Raw genomic sequence first — 23259 nt, 5'->3', positions numbered from 1 at the left:
CTTTTTTATCAGGGTCTTATTTCTAATAAGGAGGTAAAATGAAAGGTGCCTAGGTGGCTCAGTCAGTTAAGTGGTCCATTCTCTATCTTGGCTCAGGTCATGACCTTAGGGTTGTGGAATCCAGCCCCATGTGGGTACCGTGCTCAGTGGGGAGTCTGCTTGAGATTCTCTTTCCATCTCCCCTTGCCTCTCCCCCTGTTCTCTCTAATAAATAAGTCTTTTTTTTTTAAAGATTGTATTTATTTATTCATGAGAGACAGAGAGAGAGAGAGAGAGAGAGAGAGAGAGGCAGAGACACAGCCAGAGAGAGAGAAGCAGGCTCCATGCAGGGAGCCCAATATGGAACTCGATCCTGGGACTCCAGGATCATGCCCTGGGCCAAAGGCAGGAGCTAAACAGCTGAGCCACCCAGACATCCCAATAATGAAGTCTTAAAAAAAAAAAAAAAAGTAAAATGATATTGGTGAAATTATTTTTATGTTTTAAAAGATTTTATCTATCTATCTATCTATCTATCTATCATCTATCTATCTATCTATCTATCTATCTGAGACAGACAGAGAGAGAGAGAGAGAGAGAGGCAGAGACACAGGCAGAGGGAGAAGCAGGCTCCATGCAGAAGCCCAATGTGGGACTTGATCCTGGGACTCCAGGATCACACCCAGGGCTGAAGGCAGGTGCTAAACCACTGAGCCACCCAGGGATCCCGGTGAAATTATTATTTTTTAAAGATTTTATTTATTTATTCATGAGAGATACACACACACACACACAGAGGCAGAGACACAGGCAGAGAGAGAGGCAGGCCAGGCTCCATGCAGAGAGCCTGACGTGGAACTCGATCCCTGGTCTCCAGGATCAGGCCCTGGGCTGAAGGTGGCGCTAAACCACTGAGCCACCTGGGCTGCCCTCGGTGAAATTATTTTTAACTATTCTAAGTGGTCAAACCACTCTTCTCCAGTTCACTTAAAATTCTAGCAACTGTACAACTATAGTATGTAAATGTCAATTTTTAAAAGATTTTTATTTACTTATTCATGAGACATACAGAGAGACATTCAGAGACATACAGAGGCTCTCCTACAGGGAGCCTGATGCTGGACCCAATCCCAGGACTCCAGGATCACCACCTGAGCCGAAGGCAGATGCTCAACCACTGAGCCACCCAGGCGCCCCTAAATGTCAATCTTTGAAGCCTCTCTGCTCCAGAGAGAAATCCAGAGGTTCATGAAGTAGATTTGGTGATACCTACATAATTGTTTATTTACTTAAGTATTTACTCTGTATCTTTTATACATCAAACACCAAATTAGTGCTGTGTAATATTTTGTCAATAAGATATAGTTACAAGCCATTGTTTGTCACTATAAGTCTTTAACATGTAATGGTGTTTGTTTTTTACAAGGCGGGGACAAGGGTGGAAAAGAGATTCGAAAGATTTGACAATTTGCAGAAGAATGACATGGATACAACAAAAAATGTAAAAATACAGAGGGAGATTCTGCAGGAAAATTAAAGAGGTCTACACTTAAGACTTATGGCTATATTTTCTCAGCAGAGATTTAAGGTAAACAGAAAACACAGACACAAAATCTCTAAAGAGCCTTGCATTCTAGTCCTCAACTCTCCCCAGAGGTTGAAGCAAACATGGGACATTTGAAAAGAAGATGGATTTACCTGCTTGTGGTGCTTAGAGCTGGCTGCCGCTTGCTGTGAGCGGAATGAAGAGTAGAGATTTCGAAGGGGCAGGCAGAAGGCCCATGCTGGCTCCAAATGGATAGCACTCGGCCCACCGAGTAGGGAAGAGAACAGAAGACCTTGTCTGCTATGGAGGCTGGAGATCTTAACCCTTTTAAGCCCTGTGTAAACTGGGTCATGAAGAACCTCTGCATGGTAGGCATGTGACTGGAGAAGCTCCGTTTTTTTGTCCAGATTCGGTAACATCCAGGAGAACAAAGTGCTAGAAGTGTGTGAAGGCCAAGGACAGAGCAGCCTGCTCTGGTCTGAACTATGGCAGTGCCTCCATAGTCCTGAAGAGGACCTGAAGGCTGTGAAGGAGCCTGGGCACCTGCCTGACCACGGAGGCCAGTGTCTTCCCTGAATGTGGCCATCCCAGGGCAACTGTGAGACAAGAAGAAAGAAAAGGTCCACTTGGGAGGCTGAGACAGGCACCTGGGGGCCTCTCCTAAGGCGAGCCTGGCTGGAGCACAGTGCTCAGGAAAAGTCCTCGGAGACTCGGTCATGCACTCAGAGCCCGATTTCATGTGAAACGATACCGGGAAAATTTCAGAACCAAACAGCAGTGACGGCACCTTGTTGCTCAAATCTATGAAGCTCATTTTGATGGCTTCAAGCGAATAAAGTGTCGAGGGCTTACTGTTAAGCCTCTTGTCCCATCCACTAGCTGCCAAATATGGATTCAGCTGCATTAGATTGTATGAAAATCCATCCAGAAGTCTTTTGTATCTGTGCTGCTTATAGCTTTTAGTCACTGGAAGAAGTTCAGAGGAACACAGCCGATATCTTAGTCTCTGGGTCTTTGTGGCTGGGACCAGTTTGGAGGCAAGAATGGACAGCTTGTTGAGTAAGGCTGATTCTTTGGTAGGCTTCCTAACATTCAGGCTCCTCAAGGGATGGCACGGAGACGCCTTCTGCTTTGGTATGTGGCTCAATAAGCTTCTGGTTGGTACTGTTTCGGGTTCCAACTGTGCGGGTGCCGGCATAGCACGTGAACTGAGAAACCTGTGTGCTTTTGTGGGGATGGTTTCAGAGGAAATCTTTAAAATGGCCGAACTCCTGATTTTACTTATTTTTTTTCCCAGGTTGATTTGCTCCCGACAGGAAACTTTCTTACATGTTCGATGGGGCTGCTTCTTTGAGGGAAGCACTCTCTTCTGATGTGAAATGTTTCCAAAGGCACCATGTATTTCATCACACCCAGCACAGTTGGGGTCTTGTGCTTTCTGAGGGGCACCATGAAGGCAAGGACCTGTGCACGACTCTATGTCCTTTTTAAATGGACGACATAAGCTTCCCTCCTCTGGATCTTCCAACTTCTGAAACTGTCCAGTAGTGTACAGCTTTGCTAGGGGGATTTCCTTCATCATGGTGGACTCACTTTTGCAATGCTTAGCTTGGTTCTTCTCTTGCAACTCATCTGACAACATATTAGATGAGGTGCATTGTTTTGGTATCTTCTGTGCTTCTTTTTGATGTATATGTTCTTCATTCTGCAACATGTAGTCCAAAGACCCCTGCCTTTGCTGCTCTGCAACATCACCAAGAATCCTCTGGGATTTCAAGTGGGTCTGAGAAATCTCTCTTCCTTTGTTACCATGACCAGCTTCTCTGGTAATCATCTCCTCAGACTCTTCCATGACAGTTAAATGACCCAGGGGTGCCCTCTGATGTTCTTCAGTTTTTTTGCCTTTCAACTTAGTTTCTGTTTCCACTGTCAGAGGCAAATTTTGCACACCGATGTCTATTCTGACTTTTTCATTAGAATTACTCCCATCCCCTGGTGCTCCTTCCTTTGTCTCAAGCAGGACTGTGCGGTGCTCTATGCTTTCACAAAGCATTTCTTCTGGTTTAAAAATATTTTCCAGGTCAGTTTCCTCACTATTAACATTCCTTTCTGAATTTTTGTGAGAAGACAGATACAAAGGCATTATCTCAGTGGTTTGCAGGCTCCCTGTGGAAATAGGGTTCTCATCTGGGCATTGAGAAGGCAGTAACTGTTTCAAGGAAATTCCAAAGGTATTTTCCTCCTTGTCAAACTCAGAATTTATTTCTGGTCTTGATCCTTCAATCGTTCCTTGTGTTTCTCTACGGGATGCTTCTTTAAGTTGCTTTTTATGATGAATATAATCTAAGGATACATTTACTCTATCCAATGTTCTTAAATTTGGTTCATGATCTGCAATAGACTCTATGTCATGCGCACAAGAGTCTGGACACACTTCCATTTCACAATCTTTTAATGATCTGTATACTTTCTCTTCACATGATTTTTTAATTTCCAGAGGCTCCCCTTTAGAGGAAGCAGCATCTGGAAAATCTGAGTCCTGGCCAATCATTCTGATAAATGCAGCATTTAGTTCTCCTCTTTGAGATGGAGTACTCACTGAGGTTTCCTGTAATGTCAGTCTGTCTTGCCTTGTACCACCGTCAAGAATACTAGATGCTCTTAAGTCCAACACACCTTCTGGAGACATATTACTACAATTCGTGAAGATGATGTCTACCATGCCATCTGTGGATGCCTCACAACCAGAAGTACATTCAGAGTCTCCTTTCAAACAGCCTTTCTTTGAACTACCACTGGACAATGGGTTGTTACTGTCTGAACCAACTAGCAGTTCATTTTGGTTGTGGCTTATCTCTCTGTAAAGTTCTGTGACAGTCTCTCTTTTGTCACCACCTAGTATCTCCTTAGCTGGTTTATCTTCACTTCTGCATTCATCTGGTCTGTTTTGGTTAACCTGGCAGTCAAGGACTTCATCTGCTTTCTGATCAAGAGTTTCAAATGCTTGGCTCAAGTTTTTGAAACTGGGAAACATAATACTAGGAGACTGGTCCAACAATTTTTCAGGGCTTGGAATGTTTGCAAATAAGTTTAGTTCTGGTGTGGCACAGTCAGAGACATTATACTTGCAAAACACAGTCTCTTTAGGTACATCCTGTTCCTTTCCTTCTAGCCTTTCCTCACTGAGCTGGGTGTGATCGGTGGTGGGAATGGTCTTGTCAGAAGCTTCACCATTTAACACGTCTGCTGCCATTTCATTTCTCATCTTATTTTCTGGGAGGCTGCCTCTAGTTTCTCCCCTAGCAAGTTCACTGTCCTCCAACGTGTAACTCACTTTATGGGTGCTACTTTCTGTGGAGTCTTCTCTTCCTTGGGAATGGCGATTGCTGTGCTGAAATGCATCTTCACACGTAGTCATCAAAGAGTTCTCAACGTTTGGGATGATTCTGCTGGACTCAAAAGTAGCACAAGCAGAACACATGCTCTTTTCTTGTGCATTTTTACTTACATAATGACAGCTAGAGAGATCCTGAGATTGAGCACTTTGACATTCCATAGCAGAGACCTCTTGAAGCAAGCCTGCTGCTTCTTTCTTACTTGAGAGAAGTCTGGAATGTAGATCTACTATTCCAGAATCAGCCATTTCTTTCTTTGTTTCTAGGCTTCCTGTTTTGATGCTTAAGGTAGGGTTGCTTGAAGAGGCACCACAGGTTTTGTCACCTGATGGAGAGATGTCTTTCATTTTTGTCTTCATGGAAATGGTTTGGGTATCAGCAATGACATCTACTCCATCCTCTAATGGAGGGTGATGGCTCTGTTGGGAATCCTCGCTTGTTACTAAAGGCATCTCTTTATTAGCTGGCAACTTCAAGTGGTCTTGAGAATTAAGGGGCACTTGATTTAAAACACATTCACTTTCTATTTTGTTTACAACCAGTTCATTGGTGCAAGGAAGTTCATTCATCTCATAGGCAATGTTCCGTTCACCTAAATGTGAACTATCATCCTGGGCAGTCTGTATAGCTTGTTCTAACTCAGGTCTAAAGTCAAATTCTAGGGATGGTGGTAACTGAGCAACATCTTTCTTGGGTTTTGATACCTCATTCATAAGACTTATCTGGTCCTCATGCATTAAACTCACAAGGGATTTTCTTTCAGTCAGAAATTCATTGTATAAAACTTCATTTAACTGGGTGTCATCTTCCAGATTTCTCTTGGAGCAGAATGAATTAGAGTCTTTACTATAAATCTTTTCAGTTACCATATTGGGCTCTATAGTGGTTGTCTGTTCTGGCTCTTCAATCTGCATTGAGGAGGAAAAACTGCTCTCTTCAGTGTGTCTGTCTGAATGGCTCATACCAGTAGAAGTTTCTCTATGGTCCTCATGGTTTGTCAAACCACCCTGAATGTCTAACGTGTTTTTCAGATCATTTTTTTTAAACATTACTTCTGTGGCTTCAGTGAACAATTGGGGCATTGAAGAACTAGAGCTGTCTGTATGGATACTGCCTTGAATGCAACAGTTACCATGGATATTCTCTTTGGAGGAGGCAACAGTCTCTTTTTCACCAGAACGATGACCACTAGCATCCTCTCTTGGTTGCCTGGCATTACCAAGAAAGAGTTCTCCTCTTTCACTCCTGCGGTTCAAAAACTGCTCATTTTCTTTTCTAGTAGCTATGTTCTTGCTTTGATCATCCCCATCAAAACAGAAATTGTCTGTCTTCTCAGCAGATCCCTTCAGCAAGCCATCACCTTCAAAACCACATGTTTCTAAGGATGGTGTTCTGGATTCTGGACCAGACAAACTTGATGAGAAATATGAAATGTCAGAGTTTTCTTCTAAGGGTTCTATAACAATTACATTTCTTGTGGCTTTGGGACTGCCATGGGCAGAAATGTGTTTTTCATTATGGTGGCTGTGAATCTGTTGGTGATTGTCATCTGCTTCACAGACAAGGTTTAACTTACACACCTCTTCCTTCCCATTGTCCACTTTGGAAATGGCACTGCTCCCTGGTAACAATGACAACCAAGAAGGACAAGTTTTTAATTCTTCACATTCTTTTTCTTTAGAAGTTGCTTCTGTTATTCCAGGGTCCACAAAGGTTAAAGGCTCTAGGGAAACTAATGTGCTGGTTTCTGAAACCTCACCACTGGTCATGATTTTGTCTATCTCTGGGTATTCGCTGAACCCAGATGAGAGATCTTTACTCACATTGCCATTCTTGTGTCCTTCATTATAATCCGTCTTAGTCCCATTGACCTTCATACCTTGTACTTCTTCAGTAGATTTTAGCAGAGTTCCAGTTGTAAGTTGTACATTTTCTTCTGCCCAAAAGAAATAAATCCAAATTAGTACACAATCATAAAAAAAAATCATGTGCTACACTTTAATGAATTTAATCATGTGACGAACAGCAACAAAAAAGAGCCAACTCAAAAAGCGAATTGCAACTTAAAAGTTAGTGCACTGTACCATTGGTTTTGTTCTTTTATGCAAAACATGATACCTCTGTACTAAAGTGTAGTTGGTACAAACAGCTAATTTTGAACAACTGCCTTTCTTTAAGTGTTACCTATTTAAATGTACTTACTTAACTGGACAATTGAATATGGAGATATACATGTAATCCAGAGTCTTAAGAAGCTTCCATTCTAAAACATTAATAAAACAGATCCACAATACAACCCTTATAAGTTAGTCATAAATAAGTTATCTCTTTAAAAAGAACAATTTTACACAAAACCTATACAAAAGAGATAAATGTGTACAGTGAATATTTGTTTTGAAACAAATTACTTGTAGTAACTACTTCCCTAAAAGACCAGCCATAAGCTAATAATTATGATGCTGAGTGACAGATATATGTAGGTTTAGTACACTTTCTACTTTTTAATAAATTTAAATTTTCTACTATGAAACATTAAAAAACAAAAAATCTTTTTAAGCAGAATGTAAATGCAATTCATAAAGAAGTTTTACTGTACAGCGTCTCTTGAAATCCTAGGTAAAAGATGAAGTATAAAGAAGCTCCCTAAACTTGTTAATCTACAGAAAGTATTTTTATCCTTGCTCTTTTTGGAAAACACCAAGCTATATATATGCATATGTGTATATGTATATTTGGATGCCTACACACATGTAACAAATACCTGCACTAAACAGATAAAGCTAAATGTAAATCAACCTAAACATCTAATTCTCACTAGAATATAAATTCCATGAGGGTAAGGATCATGATTGTCTTGATCTTTCTCCTTCCCTACTGCCCAGCATAAAACCCAGTACAAAATAGCACTCAACCAATGCTATCAATAGTGTTTTCTTAGAGCTTCTCTACCCATGTCTCAACTGGTACTAAGAGTAGCAATTCTGAGAGAAAAGAATGGCAACGCTGAAGGCAGGTGGGCTCTGTGATAGCACTTACCTCTCTGAGTAAGTTTCAGTTTCCGCCTTTGAAAAAGATGGTATGAAGTACACTTACCTCAGTGCTACTTTGAGGATTAAATTAAATAATATATGTAAGACACCACCTGGTACAGTGCCTGCCATTTAAAGAAAAAGTGCTTTTCCTTTGCTCTGCTTTCTTTCTTATCTTACTGGACCTGAGAACAGTTAAAATGATAAACTTAATAACTATGCTAGGATAGGACACAGTGTTTAAAAATATCTAGAGTCAACAAATACTAGATGGATCAATGTGTACTGGATTCCACAAGCTTGCACAGATTTCAATTATTGACATAAGGCAGCTCGAAATCCTAATGCCCCACACAGTACATATCTTTTTGAAATTAGCTTACTTTCCACATCATAGCAGACAATTCTATCCCATTCACAAATTTCTAAGCGCATTTAACCCAAATGGTTTAGTGAATCTTTTCACTGTACGCTATGGCATTCATTAAGCCATTCCTGTAAATTCTGGCCCTTTCCATTCTATTGCAGCACCATCCTAGTTGAATCCTTCATTTTATCTGCTCGGAAAACTTCAAAATTCTTCACCCATCCCCAAACTGTTGACTGTGCAAGTTATTCTACCCCAGAGTCTTTACCTGCTGGAAGAACACCGGTTTCTCAACTTAGCTGAGAATCTTAGGGAAGAGGCAGAGGAACAGTCATTTATCTCCTAGGTGGTGCAATGCCAAAGGCTGGGTGGGAAACAGGTTGTGTACACTGACTTTGAAATCTCAAAGAATTTTAAAGGAAAGTTTGAGGCAATTACGTTTATTAGAAAGCATTCTAAAGGCTATGGAACACTGACCCAGTCCTCTTCTGTAATATGGGGAGAAAGATGATACCCACTTTGCAGAACTTATAAATATGAGTTAATACATGTAGAGCTCTTAGAAGTGCCAGAGTCTACATTTGGTTAGGGTTAGCCACTCCCTTGGGTTCCTACTCCCTTGCACAAATATCTCTAGCAAAACCCCTGTGATAGTGTTTCTCAGTTATTTGTTTAATATATCACCTCTGTGAGACTGGAGCACTGACCTTGGCACACAGCAGGTACATAAGAGATACTGTCTGAATGAAGAATGAGAAAGTTAGGGAAGTTGTTCAAAGTATTAGGTTTACTCCATCTAGCAACTCCACTTCTGGGTATATATCTAAAGGAAATGAAATCACTATTCTGAAAAGATATCTGCACTGTCATGTTCACTGTAGCATTATTTACAGACGTGAGACATGGAAACAACCCTAAGTATCCACTGATGAACGAATGGATAAAGAAAATGTGGTATATTAAAAAAAAAAAAAGTATTTAGGTATCCTAGAGGGTGGAACACATAACATACTCTGTGAAGTACAGGCCCATTTTCAGAAGTACAGGCATTTCATGACTTCAGCTGAAGGCCGTAGATTTGTTGTTTTATAATAACTGTTTAAAGAGTGCTTATATTTGCAGAAACTGACAAACTAATCCTAAAACTCAAATGAAGATGCAAGGGACATGTAACAGCCAAAATGATCTTGAAAAAGAACAAAGATGGTAGATTCACACTTTCTGATTTCAAAAACAAAGTTGCAGTAAATAGGCAGTGTGGCACTGGCAAAGGATAGATTTAATAAAGAGCAAGGGAATTAGAACTGAGAATCCATAAAGAAACTCTGACATTTATAGTTAGTCAACCGATTTTTGACAAAGGGACCAAGAAGAACAGCTTTTCAACTAATGGTACTGGGACAACTGGATATCCACATGTAAATAAATATATTTGGACTCTGTCTCACATCACACACACAAAATATTAAAAGCAGATCAAATAACTGAACGTAAAAGCTGAAACTATAAAACTCTTAGAAGAAAACACAAGAGTAAATCTTCATGGTTTTGGTAATGATTTCTTAGCTAAGATATTGAAACACAGTGATAAAAAGAGTAACAAGAAGACTGGTAAGTTGCACTTCATCAAAACTAAAATCTTGGGGAGCCTTGAATGGCTCAGTTGGTTAAGTGTTTGACTCTTGATTTCGGCTCAGGTCATGATCTCAAGGTCTTGAGATGGAGCCCTGTGTTGGGCATGAAGGCTGCTTAGGATTCTGTCTGTCACTCTCCCTCTGCTCCACCCCCCCCCCCCCCCCCCCCCCCCGCCCCGCTCACACATGCACGCACTCTTAAAAAAAACAACAAAAACAAAAAAATAGGGATGCCTGGATGGCTCAGCAGTTAGTGTCTGCCTTCGGCTCAGGTCCTGATCCGGGGATCCGAGATGGAGTCCCGCACTGGGCTTTTTGAAGGGAGCCTGGCTTCTCCCTCTGCCTATGTCTCTGCCTCTCTCTCTCCCTCTCTCTGTGTCTCTCATGAATAAACAAAATCTTTTAAAAAAAATAATAAAACTTTTTGTGCTTCAAAGGACAACCAAGAAATGAAAAGGCAACCCACTGATGGGGAGAAAATAATTGCAAATCATCTATCTGATAAAGGATCTGTGTTTGGAATACATAAAGAATTCTTACAACTCAATAATAAAAACAGCAGAGGGAGCATAACTCCCCATTTGTTAGGTGCAGGCTGGACATAGTGACTTCCTTCCAAAGAGGACAGTATAGAAATGGGGTGAGGGACATAACCTAACAGTGGAGAACCCTGACAAACACTACTTCATGTTTACAGTATGTACCCTTTATTTATTTATTTTTTTTAATTTTTTTTAAAAATTTTTTTTTTTTTAAATTTTTATTTATTTATGATAGTCACAGAATGAGAGAGGCAGAGACACAGGCAAAGGGAGAAGCAGGCTCCATGCACCGGGAGCCTGATGTGGGATTCGATCCCGGGTCTCCAGGATCGCGCCCTGGGCCAAAGTCAGGCGCTAAACCGCTGCGCCACCCAGGGATCCCAGTATGTACCCTTTATATGATATGATGAAAGGGGCACTTTACCTGTGATTTCCGTCCTCCACAGCCATAGTCTTATGATAAAAACACAAGACAAATCCCAATGGAGAGCCATTCTACAATATATCTGACCAGTAGACCTCAAAATTCTCAAGGTCTCCCCAAAACAAGCAAAGTGTGACAAATTGTCACACCCAAGAAGAGACTAAGGAGACATGAGCACTAAATGCAATAAGGTATCCTGGATGGGATTCCAAAATAGGAAAAGGATATTAGGTAAAAACTAAGGAAATGTGAATAAACTTCAGCTAATACTAATATATCAATATTGGTTCATTAACTACAGCAAATGTACCTACTAATACATTAACAATAGAGGAAATTGTCCATGTTGGGGGTAGGAGGGTAGTTAATGGAAACTGTGTAGTATCTGCTCAATTTCTCTGTAAATCCAAAACCATTCTAAAAAGAAATTATTAACTTTTTGAAAAGTTAAAAAAAAAAAGCAAAGGATTTGAATCAACATTGTCCCAAAAATATATGAATGGTCAATAAGCACACAAAAAGATGTTCAACATTATTAGTCATTAGAGAAATGAAAAAACCACAATACCACTCCATACCTCTTAAAATGGCTATAAATCAAAAGATAAAATACAAAATAACAAGTGTTGGACAGAATGCAGAGAAACTGGAACCTTCATCTGTTGCTGATGGGACTGGAAAAGTTTGGCAATTCCTTAAAACGTTGAACACAGTTTCCATATACCCCACCAATTCTACTAGATAACTACTCAAGAGAACTAAAACTTGGGGCACCTGAGTGGCTAAGTCGGTTGAGTGTCTGCCTTCAGCTCAGGTCACGATCCCAGGGTCCTGGGATCAAGCCCTGAGTCAGGGGTCCCTGCTCAGTGGGGAGTCTGCTTCTCCCTCTCCCTCTGACCCTCTCCTTGCTCAGGTTCTCATATTCATGTACACACTCTCTCTCAAATGAATAAATACAAAATACTTGTTTATTCGTTCATTCATTCATGAGACACACACACACACACACACACACAGAGAGAGAGAGAGAGAGAGAGAGAGAGAGAGGCAGAGACATAGGCAGAGGGAGAAGCAGGCTCCATGCAGGAAGTCCTATGTGGGACTTGATCCTGGGACTCGGGGATCACGTCCTGAGCCAAAGGCAGATGTTCAACCACTGAGCCACCCAGGCATCCCTAAATAAAAAATCTTAAAAGAGAACTAAAAATTCATATCCACACAAAACCTATACACGAATGCTGCCAGTAACATTATTCATAATAGCCAAAAAGTGGAAATAACCCAAATGTTCATCAGATAAATGGATACAATGGGGTATTATTCAGTCATAAACAAGAATGAAGCACTTATATATGCTAGATCATGGATAAACCTTAAGGAATTTTTTTAAAGATTTAAATCTTTAAATCTCCCTGCAGGGAACCTGATACGGTACTTGATCCCAGGACCCCAGAATCATGACCTGAGCCAAAGGCAGACGTTCAACCACTGAGCCACCCAGATGCCACCTTAAAAATCTTTATGCCAAGTAAAAAGTCATAAAAGACCAGGTCACATTCATATAAAATGTCCAGAATAGGCAAACCTATAGAGACAACGCCAGATGGCTGGAAGAGGTTGACGGTAAGGAAGAACAGGGCAGGAAGAATGAGTGCTAATGGGTATAAACAAGGTTTCTTTAGGAAGTGATGAAAATTAAATTAGGGTTATGGTTGTGTCTATTAAGTATAGAAGAATACCACTGAACTGTATACTTTAAATGGGTGAATTTTATAGTATGTAAATAACATCTCAACAGAATTATTTTTTTAAAAGTGCTTACACTCCAATTATAATACAAGTAACATCAGAAAACTTAAAGACCTTTTATTGGCATTATTTCCATATAACCATAACTGGGGACAGACAGCTGGAGGCTGCCATGGTTTCAACAGCATTTCTGTCAAAACCTTTCCTGGATCAAAATTTTAAGTAGACAGACTACGGACACTAAGTATGACATCAATTTTGGCATATCCTACATCTTGTCCTCAGAAAAATGTGCAATGGGTTAGCAATATGGTAGTGTCTTATAAAAGGAAGCTCTCCTGTGTGGAGGCTCACAAAGGCTACCTACAGGTAGGACGACATCAGACAACCCTACAAGCTATTGTCACCTCCTTAGCTTCCCTGACCACTGAACATTTGGCTTTCCAAATTACAAATGAATTAACAATGAAAAAGGATTCAATTCCTTAACTGGAGCTCATATATTGCTGGTAGGAATCCCAAAGGGTACAACCACTCTAGAAAACTTATAAACACATTTTCCAAATGATCCAGCAGTGTCATGCATAGGTATTCGCCCAGGTGAAATCATAATTCATGTTCACGTTAAAACTTGTACACAAGTGTTCAATGCAGCTTTATTCATAATTGCCAAAACTGGAAACTCCAATTTCCCTCAAATGGGAAATAAACAAGCTATGATACAACCAGACAACAGAATATTCTTCAGCAATAAGAAGCAATGAAGTACTGATACACACAGCTGTATGGATGAATCTTAAATTCTATGCTAAATGAAAGAAGCATAGACTCAAAGGCTTCTCCTCTATGATTACATTTATAGGACATTTTGGAAAAAGTAAACTATAGGGACAGAAAAAAGATTGGTGGCTGCTAATAGTTGAGGCTGTCAAGAGGGATGCACCATAAAAGAAGCCTGTAAGAAATCACTGGAGTGATGGAAATGTTCTGTATCTTGACTGTGGTGAAGTTACACAACTGTGTTTGCTAAAACTCACACAGCTGTACAGACACAAAAAGCGTGAATTTTATTTTATTATTTTAAAGATATTTTTATTTATTTATTCATGAGAGACACAGAGTGAGAGAGACAGAGACACAGGCAGAGGGAGAAGCAGGCTCCATGCAGGGAGCCTGACATGGGACTCGATCCTGATCTCCGGGATCACGCCCTGGGCTGAAGGCGGTGCTAAACCGCTGGGCCACCTGGGCTGTCCCAAAAGCGTGAATTTTAGTGTAGTTAAGTTATACCTTAATTTAAGAGAAGTAAAAAAAAAAAAAAAAAAAAAAAATCAGTTCCCAAAATGTCTACACTTCTTTCACATTATCTATTAAATGGGTGTGGTACTGGCTGATAATTCAACTTTTTCCCCCTAAAATGTGAACCGTAGGAGGAAAATGACGTAAACAGGGAATATAAACAAGAAATATTCTTTCCAAGTTATATATATATTTAAAAATCAATAAACTGCAAGAGTCTAGATGCATACAAAGCATAAGGAGTTTATTAATGGGGTTCATTCCATCTACCTATAATGCTTAATTTATTCACATTGACAGACATACAGGGTTTTAAAAGATCATTTCAACTTTAATTCTTTCAAATAATTCAAACTATATAGTTCCTAAACTTATATATTTTTTCTCTCCTTGACGCTTTCACCTCTACATCAAAATGTATTCCCTCAAATGCTCTTCCGATTTCTTGTGACTCTCCTACTTCAGAGTATTCCCAAATAAGCCTTCATGGAGATTACTACTGTGGGAATTAAGTCACAACCTTCCTAAACCAAGCCAGTTACAAGGAACTCTTGGGGAAAAAAATACAATAGAAACAAACAAAAAAAACTCTAATATAAAATATTAAACAGAATTATGGCAAAAAAGCCACAGCAGCAGAAAGGGAGAGACAGCAGTCAGTGCCTGACGGGAGGACATACTCCCTTTGTGAAATAGCCCCTCAACCAACACCCAACACTGCTCCCCCATGCCCAATTCTCATGGATCTGCCCTCAGCAATAGAGAAATAAGGAACGATCTGCGAAATAGCAGCTCACCAATTAAAGATGACTTTTCATTAACACAAATGTCCTTTTAATTTTTTTTATTTTTAAAGACTTATTTATTTCCTTATTTATTCATTCATTCATTCATTCATTCATAAGAGACACAGAGAGGCAGAGACATAGGCAGAGGGAGAAGCAGGCTCTTTGTAGGGAGCCCGAAGTGAAACTCAATCTCGGATCCCAGGATCACACCCTGAGCAGAAGGCAGACGCCCAACCGCTGAGCCACCCAGGCATCCCCACAAATGTCCTTTTAAATTGTTAAGCTTGGGGCACCTGAGCCTTTGGCTCAGGGCATGATCCCCGGGTCCCAGGATCGAGTCTTGCAATGGGCTCCCTTCAGGGAGTCTGCTTCTCTCTCTGCCTATGTCTCTGCCTCTCTGTGTGTCTCTCATGAATAAATAAACTATGTTTAAAAAAAAAAAAAAGTGTTGAGCTTGTTCTAATTTCACCTAATTGAGCCACAGCAGAAAGGACTGAAAAGAACCTTAAAATTCTGCATACTAAAAAAAAAAAATCTGCATACTATGCTAACTTGGAAGTACTAGGACTAGGACATTTATTTAGAGAAGGCAAAACAACACATCAAAGGGAGAGTGTGGTAGCCTTAGGTTCACTTGCTGAACACCTCAGCGCAGGGGAGCCAAATTCATTCTTCAGGAAATTTATAAATTATCACACAGCACTGGACCTTCCAGGTGCCTCCATTTAGAATAAGCAAAACTGAATATAAATAAAACTATATAAGCAATTTGTGCAGCATTCAACAGAGCAGATACTTAAAGGTAGGAAGGACTTACTAGTTTTTATCAGGAAGATCTACATCTAATATGTGCAGGGCCAGGATCTGGGGCAGAGTGAAAATTCTGCAGCTGGGGCCCCCAGAGAGAGTGTAAAACTGTTTCCAAGAAACATTACTTACTTCTCAATTCTCTAGTAAATGAAAAGGTTGCCAGATGCTTGACCTTAACCCTGGCAAAGCGAGCCGAGATGCTGGCCAGACTACAGTAGAGCATGTGTATCTGTTTAATTGAAATCCAGGGCAGCAGCTTATATGTTCAATTCTTTCAAGAACCTGCCTGTATAGAACCTTCCTTTCTGCCTTGGTATGATTGGTTGGGTGGAGCCTGTTCCCTCATGTGCAACAAAGAGACACATTGGAAGGCTCTTTGGAGACTGAATGGAAGAACGTATCACAGTTAGGCACTAGGTCACTGCTGCTAAAAACTTTAGTAGAGCTCCTGTTTTCAAGTTCCTCCGTCTCAAACTGAGAACCGTGCACACACAGCTTTGGGCAAGAAAAGTAATTTGTTTTCCCAATTTAAGTCATTAAAGAAGAATTGTGGGGATCCCTGGGTGGTTCAGCGGTTTAGCGTCTGCCTTTGGCCCAGGGCGTGATCCTGGAGTCCCGGGATTGAGTCCCACGTCAGGCTCCCAGCATGGGCCTGCTTCTCCCTCCTCCTGTGTCTCTGCCTCTCTCTCTCTCTCTATGTTTATCATAAATAAATAAATATTAAAAAATATATAAATAAAAAATAAAGAAGAATGGTATTAGGATAGGAAGAAAAGTGCCACAAAGTAGTTTATCTGAAGATATTGAAAAATATCTTCTGAAAAGAAGAGCTCATCTTATCCATGTCCAATGTAGACCAGACTTTTAGGTAAACAGTAAGAAAGTAAGTCTGAGAAGGCAGATTTCCTCATAGAAAATAACTGATTCTCCTGTTTTTGTTTGTGTTTTTTTTTTAAAGATTCTATTTTTTTTAAAGTAATCTCTACACTTAACATGTGGCTCAAACCTACAAACCCAAGATCAAGAATGCATGCTCTACCAACTGAGCCAGCCACGTACCTCCTTTTTTTTCCTCTATTAAGTAATTTCTATGATCAACATGGGGCTCAAAAACTCATGACCCCAAGATCAAGAGTCACATGCTTTACCGACTGAGTCAGCCAGGCACCTCCTAATTCTCCTGTTTAATGGTCACTTCAGTTTTGTTTTTTCATTTTAAGATTTTATTTATTTATTCATGAGAGACAGAGAGAGAGAAAGAGGCAGAGACACAGGGAGAGAGAGAAGCAGGCTCCATGCAGGGAGCCCAACATGGGACTTGATTCTGGGATCCTGCCCGGAGTCAAACGCAGATGCTCAACTGCTGAACCACCTAGGCCTCCCATCAGTTCAGTTGTTATATGAAATGTAGTTCAACAAATAGAACCAAACTTTATGCTAAGATGTGGGTGAAAATATACCAAAGACTCAATAGAGCAATGCTGGAACCTTGCTGAGAAAATATTTTTTTGGGGGGAAAAGGGGCTAAAATGGTCCCAAGTAAGGTCCTAGGAACTGAGTGAGACATGTACAAAAGGACATTTCTCATCTTCAGAGTTTTAATCTATACTGGACAGTCAAGTCTTTGAGCCACAGAGGAAATCTCTAGCAGCAGGAAGCAGGGTGATAAACTGGGACAAGTGCCCTTTCTCTTAAGGACAATTTGTGCTTCCTTTTCTGTCTAGGCTGCCAAGAAGCAGAGAGTCCATTCTGATGTTTTATCACAGTAACAAAATGCTCATATAATTACACACACTTGCTCTATTTTCTCTGTTTTTTTTGTAGTTTTGATTACTCTATATTTTTAACCTTAATTACATAATATATACACATAATTCTCTCTAAACTCACCTAAAATTATTTTCAGCCTGAGAAAATCTTGGCTCAGCATTCTCTTTCTTTGGGTGTCAGTTTTCTCCTCAATCAATCAAAAGGTGGTATCTCAGATGCCTGTATCCATTTATTGTTTTGAGAAGCAAAACAAAGTAATGGAACTGAAACTGCTTCAACAATTCTTTTTTTTTTTTTTTTTTTAAGATTTTATTTATTTATTCATGAGAGACACAGAGAGAAAGAGAGACAGAGACACAGGCAGAGGGAGAAGCAGGCTCCATGCAGGGAGCTCGACATGGGACTCGATCCCAGGTCTCCAGGATCACACCTGAGGCTGCAGGCAGCACTAAGCTGCTGCGCCACACCATCGGGGCGGCCCTGCTTTGACAATTCTCAAGGTGACCTGGAGTGAATGCTGCTTTCTCCTTTCCCCGCCCAGGGGAACAAAAACAGGATGCACTTCACAGTGCTGCACTGGACTGGGTCAATTCCTCCCCTTCTATGTTAACCTTTCCAAACAGGCAGTTTAGTTTAATAAAATCAAAGATTTCACACTAATAGGGATTCACTATATAGAAAGGGGAAGCAAATTATTGTCAAAACTAAGGCACTCCTTGGGATAGCTGGCTGGCTCAATTGGAAGATCACATGACTCTTGATCTCAGGGTCGTGAGTTCGAGCCCCACACTAGGGGTATAGTTTACTCAAAACCAAACCAAACCAAACCAAACCAAACCAAACCAAACCAAACCAAACCAAACTAAAAAAACCCCGAGAGAACCTAAGTCACTGCTTGATAATATTAGGTGTCTTCAAGTATGTCAATGGGTAATAGCAAGATTTTCTATAGTTAAGTCCATCTTGCAAGGCAGGGACTTGCAATCCCAATGCAAAACAGAAACTGTGAACTAAAATAATGAGTGTAATAAGTGGAAAAAGAAAAGACTAGAGAAAAATAAATACCTTTGCTCCTCAGACAGTCTTCAGGGAGGCCCGTGCATAAATGTTCTTTGCTTGACTGCATCAGGAGGTCTTCCTGCAGAAAGAAAATCCAGTGGTCAGAGGGGATTCAGATACCTGAGCTCATGTAATTACCATCTGAGAAACTTCTTTATGACTCTTGGAAATTTGCTAGCAGCCACAAAGATTGGCAACTGAAGGAAACCTCAAATTTAAAGAAATAAAATCAATAAAAACTGACACTTCTCTAGAATTTGAGCTTGAAAAGCCAAGTTTCCTGAGGTCTAGTCAATAACAGAGGCTTAAAATGCTGACCTGCAGCTCTAAACAAAAACCTATTAAATACCTTCTGAATCAAGAAACAGGTTGCAATGTAACCTTAATTTCACCTGAAAGGAAATATCACCCAAACTAGGGATGCCTGGGTGGCTCAGCGGTTGAGTGTCTGCCTTTAGCTCACGGTGTGATCCCAGAGTCCCAGGATCGAGTCCCACATCAGGTTCCCACATGGAGCCTGCTTCTCCCTCTGCCTGTGTCTTTGCCTCTGTGTGTGTGTGTGTGTGTGTATGTGTGTGTGTGTGTGATGAATAAATAAAACCTTAAGAAAAAAAAAAAGATAACCAGTTTTCTCCTATAGAAGGAATTCAGAAAAATGGGAGGGGTCAGTGGCAGAATGTGCATCTCATGGCAGCAAATGGCTTCAAGCCCCAGGAAGGAAGGGCTTACCAACTAGGAGACATTGACAGACCTAAGATCCCTACTTATGCTAAAGCTCTCCTTCTGAGTCACCTCTTTTCCCCAGCCCTAAGATTTAAGGGTTTTTTTTCACACTGATTTAATTGTTAAGTGAAAGATACTGACATGGTATGTTTCTAAATCTACAGATAGTGATACCATTACCACAACTTTTGATAATTTTTACAGCACTTTGAACAAACAAACCCAAAGCAAGCAAAAGTCATTTGGACCCTAAGCAAAGTTCTGTAGTAGAAAACAGAACCCAGGACAGGGAGGGAAGATAAAAACAATGGCAAGAACAAGTGGATACAGGCAGAAATAAAACATTATCTTTGGAACTCAGAGCATAGACTATCATATGTGAAGCAGGACTATTCTTTCATTTCCTTAGTGTGGAATACTTTGGCAAAGCATGAACTTAAAAACAAGTATCTTCCAGATAACTTATGGTAACACTACCATGTTTGACAAAGAAGTAGGAGTTCTAGCATGATGTCAGACTGAACTTATTTGTAAAGAAGAGAAAGCTCTTACTTACCATAGAAGGAATGATGGGATTATAAAATCACCACTGGGCGACCATCACAGTAATAATTATTTTAACCAAGAATCATCAATGGATGTTAAAACTAGTGGCTAAAAGTTTGAATGAGAAACAAAAATATTTACATAGTCTCAAAATCTCTCTCCACAGATACTTAATAATTCCATAGGGGAAAACAGTAACTTCAGAGTGGAGAAACCTAGCTGACTCCATCTGAACTAAGCAACCAACTTCACTTCCCAGGAATGAAGCACCCTAAAGCCATGTGCCTCCTGAGAGAACGCACCAAGCAACAACATCATTTCTGTGGAATTCTTGCTGCCAAAATGCATAATCAGAATCTAATCATGAGGAAACATCAGAGAAGTCCAAATTGAGGGAAATTCTACAAAATAAATGGCCTGTATTCTTCAAAAGTGTCAAGGTCATGGCTGAGGAATTGTTACATATTATTGGAGATTAAAGAGACGTGCCAAATGAATGCCACAAGTGATCCTAAGATTTTTCCTAGACCAAAAAAACCATTTTCTTTTCTTTTGCTACAAAAGACATCAATACAACAATTGCCCAAATTTGAATATGGTCTGTAGATTAAATAAATAAAAATGCGTCGATCAGTGTATTTTTGATCTGCTTGATTTTGATCAATATACTGTGGTCATGTAATAGAATGTCTTTGCTAGGAAATACACATTGAAGTATTTAGGCATCATGTCTGCAACTATACTCTCAAATTATTTTATTATTATTATTTTTTTATTCTCAAATTATTAAAAAAAAAAAGCAAATGTGACAAAATGTTAAACTGAGGAATCTGCATGAAGGGTATTATAGGAATTCTTTGTACTATTTGTGCAACTTTTCTGTAAGTCTCAAATTATTTCAAAATTAGAGGCTATGGCAACATCTTTATTTGTTGTTATTTGATCCTTTCTCCAAAATGATTCTTCTCTCGGTGTTCCAGTTCTCAGGGTGAACATCTGGGGTATGACATTAGATGCTATTTAGAATTATTTTTTCAGGTTAATACTTTATAAAAAAAGGCAGAGTTCTGGAGTAAAAGATTATGGAATAAGGAATCAGACAGGGCTCTGTTTCAACTTCAGGACTCCTACCTACTAGCTATATGCACTAAGAACAAGCTTAGTGGCTGTAAGAATGGGGACCATAGTAACACCTAGTAAGACGCCCTGTCAGCACTGGTGTTCCATAAAATAGAAGCTCCCATCATCCATTAGACCTTAGACACTTGTCTATCCCCTTCTGTGAAAAATGCCAAATAGGACTATCACCGATAGATTCTAGTATGTCATCTGGAGTGACTAAGCTTTTCTGGGTCTAAAAGGACCTCTGCAAATTGGGAGCTGAGCTCCAGTCAGCAACATACAGCTTCCATATAGTTCCTTCAGAATAAACTGTGATGAGCTTGTGCAACTAAACATATTGGCTCCTACCCTTGGAGGGGCTGCTAGAATTTTAGTTTTGCTCTACCTGCTACTCTAAGGTTCTTAGCTGAACACTCAAAATACCCTGGTGGAGTGTCAAGCCAACTGCTTCAGTCACATCCCCTTCTCCTTGGTTAGTCATGATATGTAGTAGGGAAGGAGAGAAGCAGAAGCTAGAAATAAGTGATTTCCCTCTCCCTCTGCCTTGCTGACTTTTCTTAAAAGGTTCTGAGTTAAGAACCCTTAAATGGCTGAAGACCCTATAAAGTTTGAAGTCTCAGATATGATCAGAAATTGACTGGGTTAAAAAGGAAACAGTGTGAGGCTGAGGTCAGATATGAGAGACTCCTGCCCCCCTCAATTACCACCACCACAGTACTGGGTAATCTCCATATCAGGTGGGAACTCTACCAAGTCTGGGCCTCAAATGTAAATGAGAGAACAGAACAGCCCACCTACAAGCAGTGGACATGTAGCATAAATGATCTTGTAACTCCCCCAACCCCCTCGATATCAGCTAATCATATAATAAACAGTTGCAGAAATTTATCAATTTCTTTTTCCTATAGTACTTTATCAGCTAAATACTCTAGCTTTCAGGATTTTTAGAGGTAGAGTCCTAAATATTTCTTCTTCCACCTATATACTGCAAAATCTGTTTTGAATGAATCAACTTCCAAGATGAAAGTTCACATGGATCCTTCTTTCACCCATCAAGTGAGATAACTGTTATAGTTTATAATACTCTATTAGGTGTAAAAAGGAAGAAATGACACACAGAACAGTACAAATTAGTCTTTCAAATCAACAGCAAACAGATTCTCTGCCTTGCACATTCAACATATCCTCCTCCTGCCAAGTGCTTTGAATCAAAATCAACTTTTGATACTTCAAAGTTGTGGCAGATTTGAGAAAGGTCTTGAAAAACTGTTCTTACTCTTCACCTAAAATCTTATTTCCCGGGCAGCCCCAGTGGCGCAGCGGTTTAGTGCCGCCTGCAGCCCAGGGCGTGATCCTGGAGACCCTGGATTGAGTCCCACATCAGGCTCTCTGCATGGTGCCTGCTTCTCCCTCTGCCTGTGTCTCTGCCTCTCTCTCTCTCTCTCTCTGTCTCTATGAATAAATAAATAAAAAATCTTAAAAAAATAAAAATAAAATCTTATTCCCCATTAAAAGCTGTATGTCCTGGAAAAGATGCAATTCTCTGATTTGTTGCTTTGAGTCTAGTTTAGAGTAGGAGAACACAAATATCTAAAGGAAGGAAATGAATATACATCAGGTTATTCAGCTTTTATAAGTAGGCTAGTTACAATCTCCTCAGGGCCTGATTTATCTCTGAGCTGTGAGCCCTGCTTATAACCAGACTCCACTGAGCTCCTCCAAATTTGAGCTTCCTGAGCTGGAGGCAGAGGCAGATAAGTAAGGAAGGGCAGTGACCGCCTCGTCTTCAGATGGGGCTGTCTATACACTGAAGTGTACAATGATAGGCTAACAATATGGCACAAATGAGATACTTCCTACAACCTGGCTTGTAGAAATAGCCATTTATGTTCATAGTAAAGAATACTCTAGGGCAGCCTGAGTGGCTCAGTGGTTTAGTGCTGCCTTCGGCCTAGGGTGTGATCCAGGAGACCCAGGATCAAGTCCCACATCGGGCTCCCTGAATGGAGCCTGCTTCTCTCTCTGCCTGTGTCTCTGCCTCCCTCTCTCTTTCTCTCTCTCTGTCTCTCATTAATGAATAAATAAAATCTAAAAAAAAAATACTTTGAAAATAAAGTATCTTCGTATCTCTAGATGGATCTTTGTTTCCTACCCTTGCATATTTAGAAAGGAACTGCTGTAGAACAGTAATTTTAAATCATCTTTACAGAGCTTAAAAAAGAATTTTCCTTCATGTATTTCAATTCAGGGAAACAACTGGTAATTTTAAATAAGGCACAGATCACCTTAGCTTGCAAAGGCATCTGATGATATTCCCCCACAATGATTATCTGAGGGCTGCTATAATAATTAAGAGAGTTCTTTTTTTAAAAAAAATATTTTATTTATCCATCCATGACAGACACAGAGAGATGCAGAGAGAGAGGCAGAGACAGGAGCAGAGGGAGAAGCAGGCCCCATGCAGGGAGCCCGACATG

The 23259-nt window shown here is 40.2% G+C and overlaps 1 protein-coding gene across 12 annotated transcripts in view; it reads right to left on the bottom strand.

Moving 5' to 3' along the window:
• The window catches only part of PRR14L (proline rich 14 like), a 58132-nt gene that overhangs the window by 16164 nt on the left and 18709 nt on the right, over nt 1-23259 (bottom strand). For 8 of the 12 annotated variants that reach the window (XM_041728428.1, XM_041728429.1, XM_041728425.1 and 5 more), the window contains 2 exons: nt 18398-18470; nt 1678-6856 (listed from right to left, as the gene is read on the bottom strand). In XM_041728428.1, the coding sequence (XP_041584362.1) occupies nt 1678-6856; nt 18398-18470 (5252 nt within the window). Of the gene's footprint in view, nt 1-1677; nt 8135-17452; nt 18471-23259 lie in introns of those variants that run through there. The other 4 variants (XM_041728431.1, XM_041728436.1, XM_041728435.1 and 1 more) reach the window with 4 other exon arrangements.

Source organism: Vulpes lagopus, chromosome 14 (genome assembly GCF_018345385.1).
Source record: "Vulpes lagopus strain Blue_001 chromosome 14, ASM1834538v1, whole genome shotgun sequence".
Classification (NCBI taxonomy): domain Eukaryota; kingdom Metazoa; phylum Chordata; class Mammalia; order Carnivora; family Canidae; genus Vulpes; species Vulpes lagopus.
The sequence above is the reverse complement of the archived record's forward strand: the minus strand, read 5'-3'. Positions and strand labels throughout refer to the sequence as shown.